Source organism: Meleagris gallopavo, chromosome 23 (genome assembly GCF_905368555.1).
Source record: "Meleagris gallopavo chromosome 23, MGAL_WU_HG_1.1, whole genome shotgun sequence".
Classification (NCBI taxonomy): Eukaryota; Metazoa; Chordata; class Aves; order Galliformes; family Phasianidae; genus Meleagris; species Meleagris gallopavo.
The window spans coordinates 2,327,010-2,353,625 of NC_139426.1; the positions used below are offsets into that span (position 1 = coordinate 2,327,010).

At 45.8% G+C, this 26,616-nt stretch overlaps 5 protein-coding genes across 7 annotated transcripts in view; 2 read left to right on the forward strand and 3 right to left on the reverse strand.

Annotated features, from left to right (window-relative positions):
- DVL1 (dishevelled segment polarity protein 1) overlaps positions 1 to 4,769 on the forward strand; it is a 57,941-nt gene extending 53,172 nt beyond the window's left edge. For both annotated transcript variants that reach the window (XM_085242361.1, XM_085242362.1), the window contains exon 15: positions 446 to 4,769. In XM_085242361.1, coding sequence (XP_085098487.1) covers positions 446 to 861 — 416 coding nt within the window. In that variant the 3' untranslated portion in view covers positions 862 to 4,769. The remainder of the gene's footprint in view (positions 1 to 445) is intronic.
- Positions 4,416 to 11,711, reverse strand: TAS1R3 (taste 1 receptor member 3). Of its 2 annotated transcripts, XM_085242359.1 has the most exons (6): positions 11,026 to 11,711; positions 10,563 to 10,863; positions 9,401 to 10,180; positions 8,916 to 9,119; positions 8,516 to 8,636; positions 4,416 to 7,912 (listed from the first exon to the last, which is right to left on the reverse strand). In XM_085242359.1, the coding sequence occupies exons 1-6, from the start codon at positions 11,238 to 11,240 to the stop codon at positions 6,987 to 6,989; spliced, it is 2,547 nt and encodes an 848-aa protein (XP_085098485.1). In that variant the 5' UTR covers positions 11,241 to 11,711; the 3' UTR covers positions 4,416 to 6,986. The 2 variants fall into 2 exon arrangements, with proteins under 2 accessions (XP_085098485.1, XP_085098486.1); XM_085242360.1 differs by lacking the exon at positions 8,916 to 9,119.
- Positions 11,712 to 12,700: 989 nt separating this feature from the next.
- On the reverse strand, positions 12,701 to 15,398 carry CPTP (ceramide-1-phosphate transfer protein). The gene is made up of 2 exons (XM_010722788.4): positions 15,264 to 15,398; positions 12,701 to 14,550 (listed from the first exon to the last, which is right to left on the reverse strand). Exons 1-2 carry the CDS (start codon positions 15,383 to 15,385, stop codon positions 14,028 to 14,030), a joined length of 645 nt encoding a protein of 214 aa, XP_010721090.2. The 5' UTR covers positions 15,386 to 15,398; the 3' UTR covers positions 12,701 to 14,027.
- A 146-nt stretch (positions 15,399 to 15,544) lies between these two features.
- Positions 15,545 to 22,923, forward strand: INTS11 (integrator complex subunit 11). Its single transcript, XM_010722794.4, has 17 exons — positions 15,545 to 15,690; positions 15,777 to 15,874; positions 16,546 to 16,619; positions 16,790 to 17,018; positions 17,128 to 17,226; positions 17,325 to 17,359; positions 17,963 to 18,101; positions 18,224 to 18,288; positions 18,854 to 19,043; positions 19,214 to 19,297; positions 19,417 to 19,506; positions 20,156 to 20,318; positions 20,799 to 20,906; positions 21,536 to 21,585; positions 21,677 to 21,819; positions 22,098 to 22,227; positions 22,764 to 22,923. Exons 1-17 carry the CDS (start codon positions 15,663 to 15,665, stop codon positions 22,827 to 22,829), a joined length of 1,791 nt encoding a protein of 596 aa, XP_010721096.2. The 5' UTR covers positions 15,545 to 15,662; the 3' UTR covers positions 22,830 to 22,923.
- Positions 22,504 to 25,659, reverse strand: LOC116216169 (lysophosphatidic acid receptor 6-like). Its single transcript, XM_031556652.2, has 2 exons — positions 24,549 to 25,659; positions 22,504 to 23,782 (listed from the first exon to the last, which is right to left on the reverse strand). Exon 1 carries the CDS (start codon positions 25,657 to 25,659, stop codon positions 24,559 to 24,561), a length of 1,101 nt encoding a protein of 366 aa, XP_031412512.2. The 3' UTR covers positions 22,504 to 23,782; positions 24,549 to 24,558.
- Positions 25,660 to 26,616: the final 957 nt, after the last annotated feature.

Here is a 26,616-nt window from a genome sequence, read left to right on the forward strand (position 1 = left end):
TGTGTTTCCTTTTGAAAAACGTTGGCCAAAGGCACGGTCAGGATTCAGTTGAACCTCATTTGCTTGTGGGTTAAAACCCGAACGCCTGCTTCTTCCTTTGGTTTCTGCTGCTCCCATCTAGGCAGCGAGGCAGCGGAGGAGCTGAAGGCCTCCAGCCCTGCTTATGAGCTAGCTGCTGCTTTCACTGTGCGAGCTCTGTAGGTGTCTCCGTGTACCTGTGCATGGCACAGCCTCGTCCGCTTCATTCCGCCATCTGTCACTGCTAAATCCCATCAGCCACCGACAGCACGCTCAGGCCTTGTCACCATGATTGCCATCACGCCAAGTCAGAGGTGGATCTGTGGGTTTGGTAGGAGCTGGTGTTGGAGCCAGCAGAGGAACCGAGCTAACCCAGCTTTTCTGCATGTCCTTTTTTTTTTTCCTTCCCCACTTTTGCGGGCTTTAGGAAGCAAAAGCAGCGGCTCGAACCGAAGCAACAGCGAGAACAGCAGGAGGGCTCTTGGCAGAGAGAAGGACCGCAAGTCGGCGGGCAGTGGCAGCGAGTCTGAGCACACTGCCTGCAGTGGTGGCACCGGCACGGCGCGCCGGGAGAGGCCCGTCAGCCAGCTCAGCCACCGCAGCCACGTCTCTGCCACCCACAGCGAGAGGAGCCACCACAGCCATCATTCTTACGGGCCTCCGGGTGTCCCACCCCTCTACAACCTCCCCAAACTGGGCTCGAAAGTCTACGGGACGAGCGGACCCCCTGGAGGGCCTCCGGTGAGAGAACTGAGCTCCGTTCCTCCGGAGCTGACGGGGAGCCGGCAGTCCTTCCAGAAGGCCATGGGCAACCCTTGTGAATTCTTTGTCGACATCATGTGAGAGGAAGTGCCTTCAGACTCTGCTTTGGGGAGGGCCGGGGCGGATCGTTTTGGGGCCGGGTGGGAAATGTGGTCATTGTCGGACACTTAAGGGAAGAAATTTGTCTGTTTTGCATGTCACGCCTTCCCGCTTTGCAATGGTGTGTTGCAGAAAAAACAACAATACGAAACGGCAACAACAACAACAAAAACACAAAACCCCACAAAACAAACACAAAAAAAACCCCACCAACGCCTAGGATTGTTAAATATCAGCAAGTCGATGGTGTCTTCTCTTTATCCTCCCGTTTTTCTTTCTTCCCCTCTTGTTTTTGATTGTGGTTGGCTGGTGTATATTCACATCTTAATGAGCTTTGGTAATTGTGGCACCTACTTTCAGTGCAATTAGTGTATCTTTTGGGCTGATCCGAGGACTTATTATTTCACGTGACTTCTGAATTTCCAGTAATGCATAACGGCACTTTTATTTTCCTGTGCTTTTTCTCCTGCAAGGAAAAACAAAGGATTGTTGGCTGGTATCTGTGATACTGCCTCGTAATGCTGGTGCTTGGATGCATCAGTCAGCACTAAGCAGATGCAGCACCTGTGAGTACAGACCACACATGCTTGGAAAGAAGCAGGCGCAGACCAGTTCCCAGCAGAAAGCCAAGTTGTGACTGCCTTCTACTGCCTAGAGAGTGTAAATCCATCTTCCTTTTTCTTCAGATGTCCATTATTCTGTGAAGGAAATGGTGGAACCTTGCTGCTGTATGTGCTCCTTGTGCAGAACTTGTGATGTTAGTTCATTCAGTTTCATGATAGGGACTTTGTAGCTGCAGTCTTTTCCTGGGCATTTCGGTCACATCGCTGCTGACAGATGTCTGTTTGTTTGTTTTTTTTTTCTGGCTATGATTTGCACTTGCTTACTAGTTTTAAGAGTTGTCTCCACAGAAATAGAATGATTGCTGCAGAGTGATTCTGTTGGCATAGCTGCAGCTTTTCCCTCTGGAAGGGACATATTCCCCATTCAAGCAGAGATGGAGAAATCCTGCCTCCCACTGGGACGTGGCTTTTCATTTTGACCACCTCTCCTTCTGTTGTTCATTTCTGAGCGGTATCTTTCCCTTTTTTTCTCCCCAGCTTAATCTCTGCTTTGAAACAGAAACCTGGAGATACCTAACCCCAATTGCTGAGTTACCCACAGGAGAATGTGCTGAACACCAGTGGGAACCAGCTGTTAGCAGAGAGGTGAGAGCAGTCCATGAGTGGTACAGTGAGTGAGTCCTTGTGCCTGACACTGAGCACAGCCTGTGCTAAAGCTCCTGCTGGGAGCTTTCACTTAAGCAACTGTTTCCAGCAGGTTTTAGGACAGGGGCTTTAAAATCAGTCTTTACTGTATATAAGCCTTTTTTTTTTCTTTTTTTTTTTTTTTTTTTTTAACTGATGAGAAGCTTCTTTTTGGTATCTTCCATGCTTTATGGGTGGTGTGACTATCCAGTATGAGCATCAAAAGTGAGCACGTCTTTCTCACTAAACACATGCAGTTTGTGTTCCTTTGTCACCCTGGAAGACTGCTCCTCAAGCTTTCCATTTTGTACATTGTTTGTTCTGATAGACTTTTATTACTTCTTATGGCAGATCTGTGTGCAAACATCCATCCTTTATACAGAAGCCAAGTCCAGATTTCAAACGTCTGTGCTAAGCAGATGATGAAGTCTCACTTCAAAGGAAGCAAGGTTTTTAGGAAGCAATCACTCAGGCTAGGAACCCAGATTACATTGGAACCAGCTGAGTGGTTTTGGACTGCTGCTTTCAGAAAATCTCCCTAAAGGTGTACAGCATCTTCACAGTTGTGCTTTCTTCGTCATCCATCTGTTGGGCTGCTCTTGGTGGCTCATTCAGAAGAGTGGCACTTCCTAACACTTGGCTGTGCAGCTGTGACCTTTCTTCCCTTTTCTCCTCCCACAAATGCAGCAAAGGCATTAATTAAACCAAGTAGACCGTTTTGAGAGATTGACATTGAAAGCAATGAGATAAATCAGGGTAAAAAAAAAAAATGAATACTTCTCCTACGTCTCCAGGAGAACACTGTTAAGGAGTCTGTGACTTTCCTGACAATCACTGGTGGTTCTGCTTTTAAATCGAGTGTAACTTTTCTGGGCTCTTACATCCTAGGATTTTTCTGGCCCACATTGTCTAAAGGCAGAATGTGCAGGGCTGGAGGAAAAGACTGTCATTTTAATACTGCCAAAAAGGACAGAAACCGGGGGCTGAGCTTTCGCCGATGGAAGAATTGTATTTAATTTCCTCACGTTTTTTCAAGAGCTGCAGCTCACACACTTTGCTGGCTTTTGGTTTCTTTTTTCGTCTCGTTGTTGTGCTGTTGGCAGAAACTGTTCTGTGTCTTGCTGGTCTTTGCTGCAATGTTGAAATGACTGTGTTATATACTTCTGTGTCTGTGGGTCACTCTGGGACGAGGCTGGCAGTGCATGCAGAGGTGTGGGAGAGCGTTTCTCTGCTGAGGAACCTGGCCTGAAAGCTTCACCCGTGGATCAGAACGGCTCTGAGCGCACTGATGGGTTTGCTGGCTGGTTGGCAGCACGTAGAGCCTGCGAGAGCAGCTGGGAAATGTCAGTGACCATTTTGTCAGCAGTGCAATACGTAATGGCCGCTGCGTGTGAAAACAAAAGCTGACCTTCCTCCCCTTGCAGCATACAGCTGCTTGGAGATGAGGGGAGAGTTGGCCTGAAACATTGCTAGCGCTTGATTTTTCAGAAGTGATTGAAGACAGAAGATTTCCCAAACCCTTGGCTTTCAATGCATGTGCATTTATCTTTGCAATAGAGGGGGCTGGGGCCTAACTGTGCAAGTTTCTCCTGTTGGGTACAGCACGAGGCGCAGAAGGAGGTGATGCTGATGCCAATGAAGCTACTTGTGATAGAGGTGCCGTGCCAGGCGGAGGAAAGTTTGAAGGCTGGAGTCCTGCAGAACTGTATTTTATCAGGGCGTGAAATTGATATTAAAGTCAAATAGCTGGCACTGGCTGAGCTCTAGAATGTATGACCCACCCCTGAGACTACAGTGAGAAGTGGTGGGTTTGCTGTACGGGGCACTGAAACCACCCCCAACAGGAGCCTTAAATAGTTGACATTTTTTTTCTAATTTCTGGAATTGAGATCTTCATCACCTGCCCTGCCCTGCAGCTGGGCTTAGCATTCACACATACCTGGCGGCAGCTTGGGACGAGGACTGAGAGGTATGTTTGGAAACTTTGAGAAAACAGTTTGGGATGACGTCTCCTATCCAAAGGAGGTAAAATCTGGGGGGGGCAGTGAACCCACCCAATATATTAACTCTGAGGAGTAACGTTGTTTGGCATATAGTCTTAAAAGCACTGCTATTGTCTTTTACCTCCCATTAATAAATTTACTTTTCAAAGGTAACAGTCCCCTGGACACTTTATCCAAAGGTTTATTGGATGGCGAGCAATGATGCACAGACATTGACTTTTGATATAATTTTTGTTCTAAGTGGGCAATCCCATCCTGAGACTTGACAGCTCATGAGTCGATGTAATTGTTTTTTTTTTGTTTTGCATTTAACTGGATTGTAATAAGATTGATTTAAAATTATTAATTCTAATCAGTGATTAGAAATACCTGTAAAGAATTTTATGTACAGTAGAGGAACAAAGTTACATGATTTTAAATAATGAAAACCCAGACTATCACCTCTTCTGGATTTGGTTCTACTCGAAGAGTGACCTCTTAATGGCATGGACTGCACTGTTCCTATTAAATGTCTATTGCATAATTGAATTCTTTTTTGTAGATATTGTATTAAAACCCAAGTGTCTGTATAGTTAATATATAGCTGCTTATGTGTAAATGCTATTTTAAACACTAAAAAGCTTTTAATTTTATGTGATAACTGCAGTGATGTCTTCAGTTCTTTGCACTACTGCACTATCTATAATTCAAGAAGAATGAAAAAGAATCTTAGCCTCCTTTTTTTTTTTTTTTTAGTTATTTCTATTTCTCCCTGCCCTCTCTGCAAAAGAAGAAACGTTCAGGAGCTGATGGTAGGCAGCCAGGAGCCCTGTTTTAATGGTGCTTGTAAATGATCACAGCTCAGAGGGAGACAGGAGCCCTGTATGTGTACACAGTTGAACTGGGTCACACGTGGCTGAAAAGCTGTGCAGGTTAATGACATCTGATTGGAAACACAAGGCCCTGACACTCATCAGAAGTGCTGCAGCTTTGAGCTAGCGATGAATAAATTGGTGCAAAAATAGTAATATAAATCCCCCAAGCTCTTAATTAGCAGCCTTTCCCCTGTCATGGTTTGGCAGGCGTAAGTATAAAGGAAAGGCTGAGGAACATTTCTGGAAATAAAAGCATCCTGTTATAAAGACATGGGATGGAGCAAGTTGTCCTGCCTGCAAACCCAGGAGATGGATCTGCTGGTAGAACCTGTCTGCGTATCCAGCTGGTTCATGTGAATATTCCCTTTCTTCCAGATGCTGCATCCAAACTGCAGCAGAAGCAAGCTCAGTGGTTCACCTACAAGCAGCAACCACAGCTTCAGGAGGCAGATTTTCCAGCTGGTAGAGATCCAGCAGAAAGGGAAAAAAGCAAAGCAGCAGTTACTGTGGGAGCACCCATTACAAATGGCACAGTTCTACAGCAGAGGTACGTAGGGGCCTATGAGACAGTCCTGCAGAGTTGCCCATATGTACCTTTTCAAACCACGTTAGCTTATGCAGGGCAGAAAATTGTCTAGCCAGTTCTAGTCAGGTGAAAATGGTCAAAAATTTGGACTGTGCAGCCTATTAGTGCAGGGGCCTGATGAGTTCCAGCTGTGAACTAGTTTGAATTGTCTGTGAACTAGTTTGAATTGTCTGCAGGTGGCTGGAAGGAGCTGAGCAACACAATCAGGTACTTTTCCCTTTCTGCTGTTCTGCTATGAAATCACTGCAGCAAGGAGTACTTCTTAGACCCTCAGATACCACAGAGTGCTCATGAAGACTTGCTGCTATTTCCAGTCAGGAGATCTTCCAGGCTTCAGGTGAGAGTTTTGCTGTCTTTTGGGTGTTGTAAGCAGGCAGGCTGGCAATTAGAGGTGGCTTAGACACACAGAAAAATAGGTTTGGGGAAGTTGGTATGCAGTAATGTGTAATGTTGCCTTGTGGGGTTTACAGAGGGTTACACTCATACCTTCTTCCATTGAACCCCACACTCAGCGTGTTCAAAGATGATCATTTATTCAGTAATTGATGTAGAACATTTAGAATATTAGCTAGATATTGACTGGGGATGGTTAGCAAGCAGCTTTTGTCAGGGTCAGTCTGCTTTTTTCCTTTACGAGGATCTGTCATGCCTTCTGAAACGATCACTGTTACCCATTTTGTAACTTTGCTATTGAATGGAGCAAAGCACTGCCCTTCTTGGAGCTGAGAATTCTCCTCCTGTGCAGTGAACAACGGATGTGCTGCAGAGATTAAGGATGTTTCCTGGTGCTTACAGTGTTTGATTCATTCTGTCCGCTTTGCAGAATGTCCGTGTGGGTAAGAGGTGTTCCTCCCCATTGATCTTTGCATGTGATTTGAGATAGAAGGGATTTCTTGGAGTGACTGTGATAGTGTGATTTGCACTTTGTTTCTGTGTGCCTCGTCCTCATTTCCATGTTTGCTGACACGTTAATGAAATACAAATGAGTGAATTGATATTTGAATGGGTCATGCACTTCTCGTGTCACACATACAGCTGCCCTTATACCTCAAAATGGTTTCTGTAGTTTTGTGTCCAAATCAAGATTTTTTATTTTTTTATTTTTTTTTTCCCCACATAGAACACAAATTTAAACATTGGCTTTGGAAGGTTTAGCTTTGTTTCACATTAGTTACATTAAATTGGTGATCGAGTTTGCATCATACCTTATAGAGTCATTCTGAACAGAGTATTCTTGCTAAAATGTGGCTCTGGGTAGCCTGGTCTGGTGGTTGGTGACCCTGCACATAGCAGAGGGGTTGAAACTAGATGATCATTGTGGTCCTTTTCATCCCAGGCCATTCTATGGTGTGATTCTATGATATGATATAAGATACAGCCAGCTTCTAATCTACAATAGATCTGGTTTGTTGCCTGTTTATTGAGGGTCTCCTTCTGGCTCCTCTTTGGTGGAGTACTGGAAATAATCTTCTCTGTTCAAATCAGGCTTCAGCAAGAGGATGTAGCATTTGGGGATGTAGTAGGTCCCCACAATACCCAGACTGACCATCAGAATGGTACCAATCTGAATCACAGACCTGAGGACTGTCCTCAGAGTGGCAAAGACGGCAACGAAGAAGATCCAGATGATGAAGTAGATGAGGATGGCGAATGTGATCCCCCTGGCCATGTTGTACTTCTTCCCAGAGGTCTGTACCATGAACGTGCACAGGAAGCAGACGAATGCCAAGCAGCCGTTGTAGCCATGCATCAAGGCAAAGGCAAGCCAGGACGCGGTGCTACACGTGAGCAGAACCTCCGTGGGCAGCGAGGTGTAGTCAGGCAGCACGTAGTCAGGGCCCAGGTGCAGGTAGCAGAAACAGAAGAGGCACTCGCTGAGGAGGCACAGGGCTACAAGGAGCCAGGCCCTGCTCGGCGTCACCCAGCGCAGGGCAGTGCGGGCACAGCGAGGGAATTCTGTCAGCAGGGCGATCTCCAAGGACTTGGTGAGGAAGGTGGAGAAGCAGGCGTTGAGGCACAGGGCATAGAGAATCTGCTGCATCATGCAGAGGTTGTTACTGGGCTTCCCTATGAAGAGACAGGAGCTGAGGCACATCAGCACGAGTGCAAACAAGGCAAAGAGGTTCAGGCTGCCTCCAGAAGCCTGCACGAGGGGGGTGCTGAGGTTCTTAATGAAGAGCACGGCCGTCAGACAGATCAGGGATGTGATGATGGACGTGGATATCAGCAAGCCAACCGTGAGCGGCTCGTCCCAACGGAGGAATCTCTCACTGCGGTCGTAGCACTGCGTGCTCCTGGCAGGGGACCACTGGTGCTCCAGGCAGGGAGTGCAGGTGGAGCTGGCTGCAAAGTAGCAGTGAGAAAAGCACGTTGCAGGAGTGTGCTGCTGCCCTGCTGCATGCAGCCTATGGGGAAGGATCTGTTGTGAATTTGTCTGGGTGCTGGTTTGGCTGCCCTCCCCCCCCTTCCCAAGCATACTGGATCTCCATAGCTTTTGATTTTTTAATCTCTTTTTTTTTTTTTTTTTTTTCCCCTCTCTCCTTCACTACCTTCCCTCCAAAAGTTGCCACGTTATTTCTTGGTTTTGTTTCTCATCCCAGGAAGGATCACCAGCATCCACCAGATCCCAGAATTCCATCATAGGCTTGTCTTCTAGCTAAGACCTCAGAATTCCATCAGTTCTCCTCTCTCCTACCTCAGAGCATACACCTTGTCCTTGCACATTCGATGAGGGATCATCAGAGGAAAGTCCAGCACTGAATACCTGTACAGCAAGACTGGGCATTGTGCAGCAGAAGAGAATGGAGAGAAACTTTCTGCCCTCACAGTGCTTCCTGGAGGAGGAGCCTGCAGCAGGTCCTTATCAGCTCTGTGAACCTGTGTGACTTTAAGGGGTAGATAGACACAATACAAGCAGGTAAAGGCATTGCATTTCTCAAACCTCACCTTTAGAACTGCAGAAGGTGTTTTCTGGGCAGTCTGTGCAGTCATAGCAGCAGAAGTGGAACCCTTTGATCTGTCTGATTTGCCCTGGTTCACACTCTCTGAAGCATTCTGATGTGGGCTCCTGAACAAAAAGGGAAAGAAGTGTCGGCTGGGTACCCAACAAAAGACTGGCTGTGCTTTGCTGGCATCACATCTGTGTCAGTGCTGAGAATACCTAATTATACTTAATTCTGGTTTTGTACAGTGGGGATGGATTATTTGTTTGGAGGAGAGCACAAGCTGGGTCTCGCACAAATCCTGTAGGAGCAGCATGTAGGCTGGCAGCTCTTCATGGACAGTTCTGATGATGACGTGGCAAAGAGGTACTTAAAAGCAATATGAGATTGCCCACCCTCTTTACCTTTTGATCTGTAGTGTGAAATTGAATCAGGGACTTATTGAGGTACAAGGACTCTTGGTAGTCTCCCACAGGCAGACGTGTGAGGCTGCCATTTTCCCAGTGCCAGAATATAAGCTTGTAGCCAGTGTTTGTGCCATGGGATTCATCAAACCTGAAACTTTGGCCATTCACCGTGAATGGGACAGTATTCATGAAGTGCAGCAGCTGAGGAGAGAATGAGAATTAACAATAGGTATCAGTGCAGCTCATGTTCTTCCTTGGAGGTTGCTAATGCAGTAAGCTAAGTTCTGACTGATGAAATCAGTTCCCCCTGATGTGGGCTAACGTTGCAGCTATCAGCCTCCTTGCTGTATTATCAGCTGCTCTGTTTGTTGTTCCAGGCCCAGGTGGTGGGAACCTGAATGCAGCCTTGGAGAGGGGAATGTGGCATGCTGACATAGGGGATGAATGGAAAATGGCTGTTGGTCCCTCAGATCTTTCCTCACCTGCCAAGATCTGATGGATGCTTTGGGACACACTTGGTGGGTGCACCCCAGCACTCTGTGCAGTGCATAAGCCACGCTGTAGACTGCGATGTACACTGGTTGTATTTGGGAGTGGCTTAGGATGGAGGAGATGTCGTGCAGGGAGATGTGGTCGCACTGTTTGCATTGTGTGCCCAGCATGTCAGAGCTCACGTGGCGATAGAATTCTCTGGACTTCTGGCAAAATTCATCCTGCTGAACAGAGCTGAAAAGGTTGGCAACATATTTCTGGAAGCCAGGGACAGTGCTTGCTTTCATAATGAAGCCTAAGACTGTCCCAATGCTCTGAATGTTTGGGATGGAGGCAGCTATGTCAGACAACAACCAAGCTTCAGTGCCAATCCAGACCTTCTTGCTTAGTCCCATCTTGATGCTCTGTTCCAGCAGAGCCTGGGCTGGCTGTTGAAAGGCAAAAAGGATAATAATGTTGACATTGGTCTTGTTAATGTTCTGAATGGTCTCTTCCAGTTGTTTCTCAGCCTTGGGGTCTGTGAGGTCTGAAGGAATTAGGCCCTCGTAAGCAATGCAGATGCTGCCATTTCCAATTGTGCTTAAGAACAGCTCCTGGGCTCCTCGGCCGTATTCATCATCGCTTCCAATGGTGGCGATCCAGTTCCATCCAAACTCGTTCAGCAGAAGGACCACAGCTTCCACCAAGTTCTTGTCACTGGGAACAGTTCGGTAAAAGGATGGGTACAGCTCCTTGTTGCTAAGCTTCTCACTGCTGGCCCCGTAGCTGACCTGCAGATTCAGAAATACCTTAGAGCTATGTTCACCTGACTGCAACAGCTCTCTTTATTGAGATAACTGAGTATTTACAGTCACAATTGAGATTCTCCCATTTTCCACTGTAAATTCCTATTTCATGTGGATTGCAGGGCAGTGTGAGTTAGCCCTCTCCTCTCTGGGGAGTTAAACACTGATGTGTGTTCCAGGAAATGGAATCACCTACTCAGGATCAACACAGGACAAGGATTGAAACCTACGCTTCTAATGGTCCCGTTTCAAAGACATGGAGCACACACAGTTGCTGGACTAGAGGTCCCTTCCAACTGAACTGAGCCATTCAAATCCTCCCCCCACCAAAAAGGAGAATTCTCACTTTTCCTGGGAATCTCTTTACCTGTGGAATCAGGAAGAAGCTGAATAGTTTGGCTGTCAGCAGGCAGAGATCTGACTTATGTGGTCCGATCACAGCAGTGACACGAGGCTGGTAGTCGGAGTAGTCGCATGCTATGCCAATGTCTGTTGTGCCATTTTGGGTCACAAACAGCAAGCTGGGCTGTAGGGCTGCCAGGGGCTCAAAGCAGGTGTCGTAGATGTCGTAGCCCAGCTCCACTCCTGGCAGAAGTGACGTGGAGTTGTTGATCTCATCAATAGCAAACTTCATCCCAAGGGCCCATATCAGCCCATCTACAAATAACCTGCAGTAAGAGGGGGCAGGGAATGACATGGTCCACAAGTGCTGTGGTGATCAGTACGTGTTCTTTGACATCTCAGCATCCTGTCTGTTGCCTTCAGCTGTGCCCAAGTGACCAGCTGTGCCCAAATTTAACACGTGTTAATGAAACAAACAGCCGTCTTACCTTTCACACACAATTAAGGTGGGCTCTGTTCGTGCTGTCAGGTTGATGGTGTCCATCCCAAAAGGGAACAGGCCTCCAATGATGTAGTCACCAGGCCTCCTAAACTGAGCTGAGAGGCAGCTGGGCTTGAGGGCTGCTGTGCAACCAAAGCTCATGCACAGCAGCAGCTCAGGGATCATAATCTCCCTATTTGGGGCTGAAAATATTTCATTCATTAGAATGCAGGAGAGCAAATGGGGGCAGGGGATGCAGTCTCAACAGTTTCCGTGAAATCAGTTTAAATAGAACCCAGAGAGATGGAAATAACACAGAGGAATTTGTTTAGCAAACTGCATTAAATGTGTAACTCGATGTTCAGTGGGCAACAGTCAAATAGGCAGCAGGACTCTGAGTGTGCTTGTTTGCAAACCACTGCCTCATCCTGCTGTGCTGTACGCAGGCAGTGACTTAAGGACTGTATTGCTTCCCTTTGCCCTCCTCCTTCCTGGGGCTGAGGCTGTGAGTTACTGAATTATCCCAGAACAGCTGTGGATGCTTGATGTCGTTTATTGTTTTATTTTAATTGAAGGTCACCTCGTCACGGAGATTCCCAAATCCTCCTCAGGACATCATAAGGATGCAGCAGAGCAGACCCCATCCAGGCTGGAGGTTGGTGAGCTGTTAACTGTAACAGTCCTTATTGGCCAATCTAATTATTTCTCCTACTGAGCTTTGATGTTAACTTCAGCTTAATGACACAAGTACCAGTTCCCCAAGACAGTAATTTAAGTTCCTTCATGGTTTGCATGTCTTTCTGTCAAGTCTAAGGGAAAACAGGACAGCTCTGAACTGAAAAGAATTCATTTTACTGTATTTCACTGACTCACATTTGTACCGTATCACAGAAATTGCTTGATCTTTGTTCTGCATCTTAGAAAGTCGGGCACATTGTATAGGTAATGTATCAACATCTTAAGGATAGCCTTACAGATTTCCCTATCCTCTTAATGGAGTATTTAAGCCTTAAGTTTTAATTATCAGATTTCACTTTAAAAGCCTGGAATGGGAATTTAGCTGCACAGAGCTCTGAATAGTATAGGAGGTGCTGGTAAGCAGTTGTTCTTCCAGGTGAAATCCAGGCGGCTCATGTTGGGACAGGAGATGGTTTGTGTGATGGACTTCGTGCAAAACATTCAGACTCCCTCTAGTGAACCTGCGTGTCGCTGCAGCTTTCAAGGATAGAACTCACTGCAGGTGAAGGGTTCTTTTACTTCTGGATGTGGTTGTATCAGTGACAACAGAACCTCTGAACCGGGTCAGAGCCACGTTCGGGACTGGGGTTATACTGTGTGTCAATGAGCTGGGGCTGCTCAAAAGGCTCCTGTCGTTTAGAAGCAGGGACGTTTCCTAGGGACCCCAAGAGAATGCTGTTTCCATTAGGTGATACCTTGTTCAAATGAGAAAATGCAGGCTGATAGAAAACTGCCTTTCGCTTGAAGCACAAATTGCACAGAATTATTGGTAGTGAACGTACAACAGAGCTTTTCCCTGCAGAGCAACTTTGATTCTTTAATTGCAGAACTTCATTTTCAACAGTAATACTTGCCTCCTACAAGGAATGGCTGAGACTAAATGTGACAATGCCATCCCTGCATTAAATCCACAAGAGATCAAATATACCTTCATTTGACACAGATTATTTGACACAATTTAAGGCATTTAATACACTTCACCAGCTGAAATACCAGCACCATCTGTAATCACAGAGCGAGCGCAGCAGGAGGTATTTTGTAGCTTATATCATGGAACTGCTCCATTTTAATATATGGATTTATTCTATTGAACTGTGTTATTTTTGAAGTGGCTTTGGCAGAGAGTATTTGTCTTTACAGCATAGCAGCCATTCCCCCATTTAGGATGTACAGGCAAATTCTCAGTACTCCATCTGGGTTACTCCTGATGTTGGTTTCACACCTGATCAGTGGGGTCAGTGAATGAGAGACTGCTGGTGAAAGACAGAGATGAACAGATAACACCGTAACTCATCTTTCTTTCAACACCACAAGAAAAGAAAGCATTCCTGTAAGGGATACTCTCTAGCAGCTTGTTAATCATGTAAGGTAGCTGCCCAGCTGACTGATCCTAATGAGGTAATAGTGATTTCCTGAATCATGCAGTGTTACTTCAAGCCAAAGTGACTCTTAGTTGAGAGAAAACCCAAACGTGATGGTCTGTGGGATTCTCCCCCAGCCACTCATGCCTTCCTGAAGTAAAAGAGTTGTGCTTTTTCAGCTCTGAAGAAGCTAAGTAAACTCAATTTTACATACTTCATATATAGATACTGGCTATTATATGCAGTGATTGTAGTTAGAGAAGTTACTTTTGTAGGCATTTGACACATTCATTAAAAATAAATAACAAATATCCATTTAGAAGCAAGGCTAAGAGAAGAAATACAGTCAGCTGCCTTAGCTGGGTATTTAGTACTATGTAGGACAGAGGAAGAACTGGTCCATGCCCCAAGAAACACAAAGGACAGAAGAAACAATGAGCAAAGCCCTGCAGGATGGATCCACACGGAAAGGAACAGTCTCTTGGTGACCACAAGGGAAGGCAGTTCTTTTCAGACAGGAGAAGGATTCTATTTTGAGTGTTAAAGCAGAGTCGGGGGAAAGCAGCAGCTCCAAGGGAACAGCTTGTAAACAAAGTGGCCAAGTGAGCTTAAGGTGCAGGTGTTGAGATATCTGGTGTAAGGGAGTTACCTACAGCCTTTGGTGCTGTCACCATTTAGTGGTACAAGTGTTGAAGGTGCAGTTTGGTTTAGCAAGACCCCGAAACCTCACATTGGAGCCTAGGGGAAAGAAGCACTCCCTTGACTGTGCTTGTGGACACTTTTCCTCCCTGGAGAGCTGATGTTATATGTATAGCAATGTATGTATTTTAGTGCATTTCCTTTTTGTCATCAGACCACAGCTGAGCTCCATCAGCTCTGTGTGGACACAGAGAAGGGGATGGGAATGTGCTCAGGGCAGGTTCAGCAGGTGGTGCTGCTCATACAGCTCCTGCGTGATGCCATACACATCACGGATGTGGGGCAGAGCATCGCCCAGCATCTCCACAGCCTCCTCGGGGCCTCCCACGTTCATCACCTCCAGGAAGGCGTTGCGTGACGGCAGTGCACAGAATGCCACGACGGCTGCCTTGCGGACGACCCAGGGGTGATAGGCAGCCAGCGAGGCGTTGTAGCTGTCCGTGCAGATGGCTGACGTGCTGGCATCCTGCTGGGCGGTGCGCAGCCCCTCGAGGAACAGCTGCAGCCAACGCAGGGCACGGTGCAGCCGCAGAATGGTCCTGCAACCTGAGTCAGGGTGGGACGATCGCCGCTGCAGGTCGACCAGCCCTCTGCTCAGCTCGTAGCTCACCATGGACTGCAGAGTGTGGTACTCCTCCTGCTGCTCCCCGCCACAGTAGCTCTCCATGATCTGGATTTTGGTCACCGCGTCCTTGGAGATGAAGGAGAAGATGGCACCCAAGCCGTTCAGGAAACTGAAGGGATATATGGAGTGTATAGAAAGCGGTGGCTGCCAGGCATGTGTCATAGAATCATAGAATCACAAGGTTGGAAATGACCTGCAAGATCATCTAGTCCAACTGTCCTCCCACCACCACTGCTACCACAAACTAAACCAGATCTCGCAGCTCCTCATCCAGATGCCTCTTGAACACTGCCAGGGACTGTGACTCCACCACCTCCCCGTGCAGCCATTTCAGCACCTGACCACTCTCTGAGAGAAAAAGTTCTTCCTTATGTCTAACCTAAACCTCCTCTGGTACAACTTGTGGCCATTTCCTCAGGTCCTGTTTGTTGCCTGGGAGAAGAGGCCAAACTCCTCCTCACCACAACCTCCCTTCAAGTAATTATAGAGTGCAGTGAGGTCTGCCCTGAGCCTCCTCTTCTACAGACTGAACAATCCCAGCTCCCTCAGCCTCTCCCTATAAGATTTGTGCTCCAGACCCCTCACCAGTTTCGTTGCCCTTCTCTGGACACGCTCCAGGGCCTCAATGTCTTTTTCGTAGCGAGTGGCCCAAAACTGAACGCAATACTCGAGGCGTGTCCTCACCACTGCCGAGTACAGCGGGACGATCGCCTCCCTGCTGCTGCTGCCCGCGCTCTTTCTAACGCTGCCCAGGATGCCGTTGGCCCTCTTGGTCATCTGTCTCACGTTCACAACGTCCTCCCCGCCCGGCCCCGCACTCACCGCACGAGTCCCCGCCAGCCTTGGAGGTACGGGCCCAGCAGCACCTCGCGCTGCTCCGTCACGCACGCCTGGAAGGCGGCCAGCACCTCCCGGAGGCTGAAGGCACCCGGCGCCGCCGCCATCTTGCCAGGCGGGAGGAACCGCGCGTGCGCGAGACGTTGAGGAGAAGGGCGGGAGCGGGGCGGCACCGACGGAGCGGCGTCCGCTTGGGGCTGCAGGCCTCGGTGTTCTGAGGGCTGCTTTCGGAACGCTTTCTATCCAAATCGAAGCTAAACCCCCCTTCTATTCGAGAAGCGGTTGCAATGTGGCCGTAAAAGAAACCGCACCTCCGGGCCGCGCCGCCTCGTAGGCCGTTTCCGGAAGAACCCGGCCGCGCTTTGAGCTTTGAGGGGGGTTAAAATGCCCGAAATCAAGGTGACGCCGCTCGGTAAGTCCCGCCTTCGGTCCCCGCTGTGGATCCGCGCCGAGCGTTGCGGAGCCGCCGCGTTATGGCGCCCCCTTGACTCGCTGCAGGCGCCGGGCAGGACGTGGGGCGCAGCTGCATCCTGGTGTCCATCGCGGGGAAGAACGTGATGCTGGACTGCGGGATGCACATGGGCTACAACGATGACGTGAGTACGGCAGGGAGGAGCACAAGGTTTAGCTGTTTGTAGGCGGCGCTGGTTGTTCTCTCATAGGATCGTAACACGACTTGGGTTGGAAGGGACCCTAAGGATCATCTAGTTCCAGCCCCTTGCCACAGGCAGGGTCACCAACCTCCACATTTAATACTAAACCAGGTTGCCCAGAGCCCCATCCAGCCTGGTCGTAACACCTCCGGAGCATCCACAGCCTCTCTGGCAGCTTGTTCCAGCACCTCAGCACTCTCTCTGTGAAGAACTTCCCCCTGACATCCAATCTAAACCTTCCCTCCTTGAGCTTAAAACCATTTCTTCTGTTTTATTGCATCTACCCTTGTATAAAGTCGATTCTTCTCCTTTTTATAATCCCCTTTTAAACACTGGAAGGCCTCAATAGGGTCTCCTTGCAGCTTTCTCTTCTCCAGGCTGAACAAGCCCTGCTCCCTCAGCCTGTAGGGGAGCAGCTCATCCTTTTTCCTTCTGAGTATCCGTGGTGTTGCCTGTAGCTCTTACTGTGTTGCTGAGAGCAGCTCAGTCTTGCTTTGAGATAGGTTACAGCATCCAGTGTAGTCGGTGGTTCCTGCTGGTGGTCCCTGCAGTTAATGATGTAGCACTAAGTGGCTTTGTTTTGGGTTGGTAACCTGCTCTTCACCTCTTTGCAGAGGCGCTTTCCTGACTTTTCCTACATTACTCAGAATGGGAGGCTGACTGACTTTCTAGACTGCGTGATCATCAGGTGAGAAAGCTTCCTTCCTGATCACAACTGAAATGGGAAATAGGCAAGTTTTGTTTCTAAAGGGAAAAAAGAAAAGTTCTTTTGTGGAGTGCTTTGAAGAGGCGAAGCAAGCTGTGAGAACCAATTTAAGTTGCTGTGTAATGTCTTTATCCTTTCTGTCTCTTTTGCAGCCACTTCCATTTGGACCATTGTGGAGCTCTCCCCTATTTCAGTGAGATGGTTGGCTACGATGGGCCCATTTATATGACACATCCTACCAAGGCTATCTGTCCTATCCTCCTGGAGGACTACAGGAAAATAACTGTAGATAAGAAAGGAGAAACCAACTTCTTCACATCCCAAATGATTAAGGACTGCATGAAAAAAGTGGTCGCTGTGCATCTTCATCAGACAGTTCAGGTAAATGACCATTTCTGCATAGGCTTGGATTGGACCTACTGAACTGCTGTGGAAGGCAGAGCAGTTTTCTGTTTGTGAAGTGCTTACCACGGCGTTTGCACGTGTGCAGGTGGATGAGGAGCTGGAGATCAAGGCGTACTATGCAGGCCACGTGCTGGGAGCAGCCATGTTCCAGATCAAGGTTGGATGTGAGTCGGTTGTGTACACTGTAAGTATGCACAGCAGTAGTTGCAGATGCCTGCATTTCCTTTTAATAGGCTGTTCCATTAGCTTGAGAAAATAAATGGATTTCCTTTCCTCTCTTAGGGTGATTATAACATGACGCCAGACAGACATCTAGGGTAAGTAGGAAGCTGAGTTTCTGTGAATTGTATTTATTTCAAGGAGGGCAATTTTACCACAATTTCTGTTAATATATAGGGGCTTACCAGCATTGATTCTTTGTTCTTTGATGGGAGACCGGGATGCTTAATGATGTCTTTCCAGCATAGATAAATGCAAGTGTGAATTACGAGGAGGATCAGAGTTAAATTGAGTCCCCAGGACAGACCTTAATGTAATCTTTTTCTCTGTACTCATATTAATCCATTTTTAAGGCTGTGTGGTAATTGGATTTCGACGTTTGAAATGCCTTATTGTTGTGGTATCTTCCACAAGCATTTGCTTTTTAAGAGAGTGCCAGTCATCACCTTTAACACTGCTTTTCTTTTTACTGGCTGTGAGAGTTTTTTAACATTCACAATGCTTAGAAAGCATAAAAAAATTAAACAAATAACAGACTGAAAAATTGCTTTTCAAAATCCATGGAGTTGGTCTCTATTCTGAGCTGGGTTAAATTCTACCTCCGCATGGAGATAGTGACGTCCTGCACTCGAGACCTGCAGAGAAGTGATGGATGCTGGCTCTTAATTTGATGACTCACTAAAAAAACCCTTTTGTTTCAGTGCTGCCTGGATTGATAAGTGTCGCCCTGATTTATTAATAACAGAATCCACCTATGCCACAACTATCAGAGACTCCAAACGCTGCAGAGAAAGAGACTTCCTGAAGAAAGTTCACGAGACTGTAGAACGAGGAGGAAAGGTAGAGCACTCTGAGTGATGTGTTTTCTGCTCTCTGTGAAGCTCTTGTTCAGCAGTGGTAATGCTGCAGTGCTATCTATGTGCTCTTCGAGTTTCACAGACTAAATCATGTCCCTGTTGCAGGTTCTTATCCCTGTTTTTGCCCTTGGTCGTGCCCAGGAACTTTGTATTTTATTGGAAACGTTCTGGTGAGTGCAGTCTCTTCGGTGCACGTTCTTCCTCCTTGTCCTCTTCACGTTGTTGTCCTCAAGGTTTCTGCAGTTCTTTTCTATCTGCTTGGTACAAACACTCTCCTTAGTTTTCCTCTCCACGTTGGCCCATAGTGCCATGTGAGAAGTGCTTCTTTCCACATATCACTTATTTATCAGTGTTTCTGACTCTAAGCAGTAAACTGAACATGTTCCTCGCCAGGATCACTCTCTCCTCCTTCCCCAGGCACTCGGTACCAGCTGTTCATTCAATAGTTTGATGGCATCTTTGCCACATTGTGAAACTGTTTTTACGTGGAAGGGAGGAAAGAGGGATTAAAAAAAAAGCGTTCAACTTTTTAATAAGCATCGCATGGAAATGTTTCTGGTAATACCAAAGTAAATGCATAATGATACAGAATTGTCATAATATTGATTGATGGTTTCCTGAGAGCGTGTTCTGCCCAGAAGTCTTTGGAGACTACAGAGGTTCATGGACTTTGAGCACAGAGAGCTAAGATACTAATTTGGTCCTCACCTGTGTCTGGATCTCTTCTTTCTCCAGGGAAAGAATGAACTTGAAGGCTCCAATTTATTTTTCCACTGGACTGACAGAGAAGGCTAATCACTATTACAAGCTCTTCATCACATGGACTAATCAGAAAATCCGAAAGACATTTGTGCAGAGAAACATGTTTGAGTTCAAACACATCAAAGCATTTGATAGAGCCTTTGCAGATAATCCAGGACCAATGGTAGGTTGGCATTAACAGTTGAGGCCCCGTTACAGCCTTGTTGTAGTAAGTGTGCTGTAATGTGTATTTAGTGGATTCTCTTCACAGTTGTAGGAAATTTATATGTAATGATATTTTAAATAAACACACACTTTTTCTGCTATTGTTTTTGACATGTCTTTGAATTCTAGGTTGTGTTTGCAACACCTGGTATGCTTCATGCAGGGCAGTCCCTGCAGATCTTCAGGAAATGGGCAGGAAATGAAAAGAATATGGTAAGAAATTCTATTTCCTAAGTGATGTTTTATATTAATGTGATACTGTTACAGATACCAATGTAAGAACAAAGGTTTTCCTAAGGTGTGGGGCTAAATGAGCCTGGTTTCTTTCTCAGGTCATCATGCCTGGCTATTGCGTGCAGGGAACGGTGGGCCATAAGATTCTGAGTGGACAACGCAAGCTAGAAATGGAGGGAAGACAAATAGTAAGTTTTATTTCCAATGAGGATTGTTTTGGGGAAGCTTTTTGGGACTTTAGGTGGCAGTTAGACACCATATGTTATATATATCTACATCTATAGGGGAATATGCTGCATGTAACATGGGAAATACCTGAGTAACGTTTCAATCTGAATGAAACTAGGCTGTTTTGTCATTGCTCTGGCAATAGTGTGTCTTCTCAGCCATTCTGTTGCCCACAGTCTTTGTCAGAAGAGTATTAATGACTTCATTTGTTAAGTAGACCCTGTCAGTCAGGCAGCAGTGATACAGTTTCACACTGAAGGGGATACTGAAGCTGATCCTGAGCGTATGAAGTAGTGATGTGTTTTGGCAGATGTGTGGAAGGAACTGTGCTCTGAAAATGCAATTTGACTCTGAGTTATTGGGAGCTTTTCTGAATATCGATGTATTTCGCCTCTGCTGTCGAGCAGCTTTCTCCTCACCTGAATTTCCCAGTCTAAGGGCATAGAACACTTGGATTGGGAAATTAGGTTGGAGAGATCAAGTGTTCCTAATCTAAGTGTTCTTCTTTAAAGTAAACGTGGAGAGCTCTCAGTCAGTTTGCACGTGGTATGCAAGGCAAAGCGGCTCCTGATTCACAGCACCTCTGCTTCCCACCCCCTCCTCTTGCAGCTGGAAGTAAAGATGCAGGTGGAGTACATGTCCTTCAGTGCCCACGCTGATGCCAAGGGAATCATGCAGCTGATTCGCCAGGCTGAGCCACGCAATGTCCTGCTGGTCCACGGGGAGGCAAAGAAAATGGAGTTTCTGAAGCAGAAAATAGAGCAGGAATTTCGTACGTACACTTTTGGTACTGAAAACAGTAGAAAGAAGAAGGAAAGCTTTATGTTCACATAATTAATTTACTGGTGATCAGCTTAGAGTTAGGAATAGTGTGATTTACAGGACCTGTCAGCCTCAAGAAATCAGTATCTGTAGTGTATACTGACATATGAAGACCATTTAATTTTAATGTCCATTAGGCTTCAAGTGATGGTACATTGTGATTGTGATGTTTCATTCGTATTGTTGTGGTTCAGCATTTGCTGCATTTGTATTTCTTCAGACTTAAAAACAGGCCTGTATCAGAAATGTTAATTTAGCAACGTTAATTATGGGGAATGAGGTCCAGATGGGGTGGGAAAAGATAATTTCTGACTTAAAAGATGAGCAGAGAAAGCAGAGAATGCACGTTGGGTGGCTGTTTGCTTTTCAGTACTTTGTTACGGCTATCAGAGTGCTGCACCAGTCCTAACATTCTTTCTTTACACTGCAGATGTCAACTGTTACATGCCTGCAAATGGAGAGACCACGACTATATTTACCAATCCCAGCATTCCAGTGGACATCTCCCTGGGACTCTTGAAGAGAGAAACAGCAATAGGTGACACATTTTTCAACCAAGAATTACATGTTTGGGGTCCTGCCCCTCGATTGCAATTTTAGCACGTGAATTGGGTGGAAAGAGCATTGCAGGGCTATCTGTAGCATTCCTTCCTGTGTAAGAACGGGTTCTACAGTGTTTGAGTGGGTGAGAGGGGCTTCTATGAAGTGAGGTAGCTACTGTGCTGGGGATGGGTGTTCAACAGTGCTTAAAAACAGCAAAAACAACAAAACAGGCACAAAGTTACCTTGCTTGTTTCTCATTACCCATTTGCTATGAAAATGAAGTCCGTGTGTGCTTTTGCTGTTGAGGACTGGAATTACTTTAATAAACTCAATGTAAGAAAAATCTTAAAGCTTCTCATATCAGGAAATGACGTGGGAAGAGAGAGGCAGCTGAGGTGTAGTGCTGGACGTTGTTTCTTGTGTGTCTGGAGCCCCAGCAGTGACTTAAACGCTGTGTGCTTTGTTTTAAGACATAGATGAACAAAGTTGTCATAGTCTGCAGGCCTCAGCTGAGACTTGGAAATCCACTGAGACCTCGAGCAGTTGTCTTAGATGTGTCACAAGTAAACATGGTATCATTAACCCTGTTGTCTTTCTCTTCCCTTATCTTGGGTCTCTTACCAGATGCCAAGAAGCCAAAGCTTATGCACGGCACGCTGATTATGAAGGATAACGTAAGTAGCGCTTAGGGGCTACAGAGGGGGAATAAAACCTCAGCGTGCACAAGGAAATAGTTTGTAATGAGTTTGCACTCTTCCTCTGCAGAGCTTCCGCCTGGTTTCTCCTGAGCAGGCCCTGAAGGAGCTGGGCCTTGCAGAACACCAGCTGCGCTTCACCTGCCGCGTTCACATTCAGGACCCGCGGAAAGAACACGAGACAGTGCTCCGTGTGTACAACCATCTCAAAGGGTAAGCCTGTTCTTGGCTGCATTCGGCTGGTTTTTCCCCTTAGGCTGAATGATTGCATCATTCTTAATAGAGGCAGCCCTTCCAGCCTGGTTGCATAGAATGAAGAAAATTTCCTGCGTTCCCAAAACTGCTCTTCATCTCAATCTGTTTAGCTACTGTAACCAGAGGAGCAGTTACACTTCAGCAGCAGGGGCTGCTAATCAGCAGATGCACTCACAGTCTTGGCCAAGCTAATGCAGTCCCCTCCAAAATAAATGCAACACCTTCTGTCTCACCAGGGTCCTGAAGGATTACTCAGTGCAGCATCTCCCTGATGGTTCTATAACAGTCGAGTCCATTCTTATCCAAGCCACAGCACACTCAGAGGATCAAGGAACCAAAGTTCTGCTCGTATCCTGGACTTACCAGGTAGGAATACTTGAAAACATACATTTCAAGCAATTCTAATTGGTCTTAACATCTTTCAGTCCAAAAAAGGTCTGCAAGGTAGCAACAGAGGGTAGGTATATTTTATGAAGTAGGAATAAAACTTCACCCTGTAACCAGAAGGTTCATTAAGACAGAGTTGTGCTAAGATTAGGTAGTTGTTTTCCTCAAGAATATACTTATAGCTGCATTTTGAATGCTTTTTTTATAGAGAGGAACTGCCTTCTTGAAAGCAGAGCAAAAAAAAAAAATAATTCATTCTTTGATTTCAAGAAAAATAATCATTTATTCTAAAAGAGAGAACTTTGGAGATCCAGACACCTTATTTGACAACCACAAATTTTAGGCTGGTATTTTGAAAGAACACCTAGGAATACATTTGTGCTAACTGCATTCATTTCCATATTTGAACACTGCTGCTGTTGCATCCAAGAGTTATTTTAGCCTAATTCTAGATAGCAGAAATGGGAAAGAGTCGAGTGGACAATCACTTTCATCCTGATTTTTTTTTTCTATAGGATGAAGAATTAGGCAGCTATCTCACATCCCTGCTGAAAAAGGGACTGCCCCAGAGTACATCTTGAGCCACACAGCAACAGGCACAGTTGGTGCTTCAGAAAAGTACAGATCTTATTTTGTTTACATTATTAAAACAAAACTAGAAAAACATTTGACAAAGGAACTTCAGTGTCTGTTCATTAGCCACAGTGAGAGTGTTCAGCAGTACCAGTCTTCCTCTATTTGGAAACAGGTCTAGGTTGTCACTGCAGCCTGTTTTTAAGAAGTCCTGAAGAACAAACTTCACATCACTTACACAATAAGGTAAGAGAGATTCAGCATTCTTTTACTCCTACAGCTCATTTTCTTTAAAAACTCAGCAATGCCATTCTAGCTTTTTGTTCACAAAAGTAACTAGAAGCAACAGCCACACAGTGAACCCTGCACTGACCTGAAGGCCTGGGTTCTGTGCATGGGGCAGAACAGCTTTCTGGGCTTTAGCCATTAAGAGTGTCATTAAAGGTTATTATCAGGGAGTCTTCTTGCTGAAGGGCCAAAACAAGAAGCTTTCAAAGCTTCAAAATTAAAATGCAAAGGAGAAATATAACGTAGGCAGAAGTACGAAGCTTTAAACATAATGTTTACCCAGCAGCTTCACTTTCATTGAGGGAAGCATGAATAACAGCTGACAAGCCTTAAAGAATCCTGCACCTTCTTGATGTAGTTTCTAGTAAAATATATTTTAAAAAAATCCTTTTTTGTCCACACTGTGACATTTGTGGTTAGCTGCAGAGAAGTCCCTGCAGTGCTGGAAGTCCTTCCATTGTTTGTTAAGGGAGATGGCATAGGAAGATGGCATTGGGGCTGTTTAGCTGTTACCAAAAGTTCATCCTCTAAAGTTACTGGCTTTTCAGCAAGTTGAATCAGTCATGGCTTTCTGGTGATTGGTAACTCGTAAATGATAAATTCTTTCCACTTGTGATGGTAGAGTCCCACTCTGCAGGTAGGAAAGTCAGCAGTTCTCTGAAGCTGTGTGATTCTATTAATACAGGAGAAAGGGCGAAACGGGTCAGACACATCATCATCACTTAATCAGTCAATAAAAAAAAAAAAAGCTTTGACATTTGAACAGTACAGCACAGTGTAAGTTATGCAAGTCGTGTAGGAACAGTGACTTTCTCCAGTGACTTTATGGAGAGGAGCTTGTTTACCACTGCACAGGGTTAACTGATAAATGCTCTCATCTGTTATCTTCTAATATTGTTTTTAAGAGATGGCCAGCTTGACTCTACAGGCATGTGACTCTACAGTGCCTGTACCCAAGTACTCCTCAGGAAGCCAATTAACTGATTCATAAGAAGGGAAGAAGCAGCCCTTATTTGGCTGTGGAATGTAGGCAGTTTGTGAACACAGCTGACTACAGCGTACACCCAGGGAGAAAACACAGGATCCCTCCAAAAAAGGGAAAAGCCAAGCAGGACTGCAGGGATCCACTCAGCTTTCAGGGTTAGCATCAATAAGGAGGCTGGTTTGTTTTAAGTAACCCTTTCCTGTGCTGCCTTCCAGAACCAAGCCTTATGTCCCAGGGAGGCAAGAACACCAATGTACATGAATATGGTGTCTCAGCATATTTGATCTGGACTACAGGCTCCCTCAAGTGCTGCTGTAGTTGGCTAACAAAAATATATAACCATTAGACACTTTCCTCCAGTGCTGCCTTGATATAATAAACATTGTATGAAAGAATGATAGGTATCACAGGTTTGATTTCAAGCAACAGTTAGAAAGATGGCTAGTGTACTTACTTGGAGTAGGTCAGTTGATTCCATCTCTCTGTTTTTTATTTTCACATCTCTGGTGTAGTTTATAAATATAGGTGTACTCTCCAAGATTCTGATCACAGATGGTGTACACCATTTTAGACCTGAATCTGAACCTGAACCTGAAGTTGAAGTGCCACGTCCTGCTAGAAGAGGTGAAGTAGTACAGGAACGGATTGAGGCAACAGTTGAAACTCACCAGGGCTAAGGTGACCCTTCGCATTTTGTAGATCAGGTTAGTAAATGACTTGTTCTGGATGACCTGGCTTCTCATTAAAAAATGGAGGAAATGGGTGAGGTGGTATGGGAGAAAGCAGAAAGTACAAATGAGCAAGATGATGTAGATGGTAGTCAGAGCTTTCCTCTTGCGAATGCTGTGTTTGATCTGGGAGATCCTCCTCGCAATCAGAGGGTAGCAGATCAGAATGATGGAAAACGGGATGACAAAACCAAAAACCAAGGCCAGGATGTTGTAAAGGGCCATGCGAGAAATCCAGCTGCTCCTTGCAAAGTTCTCAAAACACATGGTGGTGTTCCTGAGCCCTTTGTTGTGGAGGGGACCACCGAAAATGAGCGCAACCATGATGCTGAGGGCAACCACCCAAAGGATTGTGGCCACCACCACGTAGTGAGTGACTCTGATCTGGATGTACGTAAAGGGGTGCAGCACTGCAATGTAACGATCGACACAAATGCAGGTGAAAAAGACGATGCTTAGATAGATGTTGATGTAGTACAAAGTCCCAGTTATCCTACAGGCCATGTCACCAAAGATCCAATTGTTCCGATTCAGGTGGTAATGAATTTTAAAAGGCAACACACAAACAAATAAGGTGTCTGCCAGAGCTAGGTTTATCATGTAGATGTAGGAAGGAGAAGTGTGCCTTGCTTTATTAGACAGGAGGTACAGAGCTGAGATGTTTTCTGTCAGTCCCAGCATGAACACAATGCTGTAAATAATGGTGAACAAGGAATACTGGAAGTCTGCTTCCAACCTGACAGCTGTCCTGTTGGAGACACCTTCAGTCCAGGAAACGTTTGCCATGATTTCTGTTGAAGTGTAGGGATGTCCAACAGGATAAAAGTTATGAGCCATCCCTTACCTCGTGAGGTTCTTGAGTTTGAAGTGTTATTTCTTCTCACATGGTTAAGAACTAAAGCTATGCTTATCAGTGATGTTAGATCTGATGACACGTTTCAGGCAGCTGTGCTTGGTCAAGTTAGGTGGAAAGTAGTGTTGCTGTAAGAGGATAAATCATTTAAAATGTGAGCATTTGAAAGTTACACAACAGTCCAATTATTTCCTGGCGTTTCAACACAAGATAGCAGTACTGAGTTAACAGAAGGGAGCTCCTAAAAGAGGAGTTTGTGTTTGAAATAGGGAGAAAGAGGCACTACACAAGTAGGATGCCCCTCATCTAGGTCACTCACTCACATAAACCTGCTGGAGAAGAGAACACTGCCTACATGAATCTGAGTAGCTGATCAAAAGAGAGACACCTTAACTGAAGAAGTCCTTAAACAGAGTGGAAAAAATGAATCCTCATTTTAATGAAGTGTCTCAAGCTGAGCCATTGAAAGCACGAAAACACAAAGGTTGTTCGGTACTTTCCAAAGGAAATGCTGAAATTGCACTTCCTCCCAATAGTTATTTATCTACTGCAGTCAAAAGCACTGAAGATTACAACTGGAAGTTGTAAGGAACAAAACAGTTTCACTTTAGGTAGGCGGAGGTGCGTATCTGCTCACGCAGGTCTTTCACCAACCAGCACAGTATTTGCATCTACACAAATGGAGGAAAATTAATTAGAACAAAGCCAGGCACGTGCTAAGCCAGACAGTCAGGCACACTGAACTTGAAACAGCCTTTATCTCAGTTTTGCCACTGAACATCTCTGTTCTACGTTCAAAGTGTTGCAGCTGGGGAAAGATAAGGCAGAGGCTGGTAAAATCACTGAAGGAGCAAAGCAGAGAGGGGAGAGATTAGCTTGTGCTTCTCACAAGCACAGTCAGGATATCTCCAGATATTACCAGGCAACAGCTCCAAAATAAG

What these genes read in the sequence shown, in the direction of transcription:
- TAS1R3 (XM_085242359.1), bottom strand. Translation starts at nt 11,240, where the DNA reads ATGAATGAAATATTTTCAGCCCCAAATAGGGAGATTATGATCCCTGAG. An exon ending in TTCACACTACAGATCAAAAG is followed by an intron (nt 8,637 to 8,915) that starts GTAAAGAGGGTG and finishes CTTTTTGTTCAG; the next exon opens with GAGCCCACATCAGAATGCTT. An exon ending in CACCTTCTGCAGTTCTAAAG is followed by an intron (nt 7,913 to 8,515) that starts GTGAGGTTTGAG and finishes GCTACTTTGCAG; the next exon opens with CCAGCTCCACCTGCACTCCC.
- CPTP (XM_010722788.4), bottom strand. Translation starts at nt 15,385, where the DNA reads ATGGCGGCGGCGCCGGGTGCCTTCAGCCTCCGGGAGGTGCTGGCCGCC. An exon ending in GGCTGGCGGGGACTCGTGCG is followed by an intron (nt 14,551 to 15,263) that starts GTGAGTGCGGGG and finishes ATATCCCTTCAG; the next exon opens with TTTCCTGAACGGCTTGGGTG.
- INTS11 (XM_010722794.4), top strand. Translation starts at nt 15,663, where the DNA reads ATGCCCGAAATCAAGGTGACGCCGCTCG. An exon ending in GTGAGTCGGTTGTGTACACT is followed by an intron (nt 17,227 to 17,324) that starts GTAAGTATGCAC and finishes TTCCTCTCTTAG; the next exon opens with GGTGATTATAACATGACGCC. An exon ending in ATTTTATTGGAAACGTTCTG is followed by an intron (nt 18,289 to 18,853) that starts GTGAGTGCAGTC and finishes TTCTTTCTCCAG; the next exon opens with GGAAAGAATGAACTTGAAGG.
- LOC116216169 (XM_031556652.2), bottom strand. Translation starts at nt 25,659, where the DNA reads ATGGCTCATAACTTTTATCCTGTTGGACATCCCTACACTTCAACAGAA.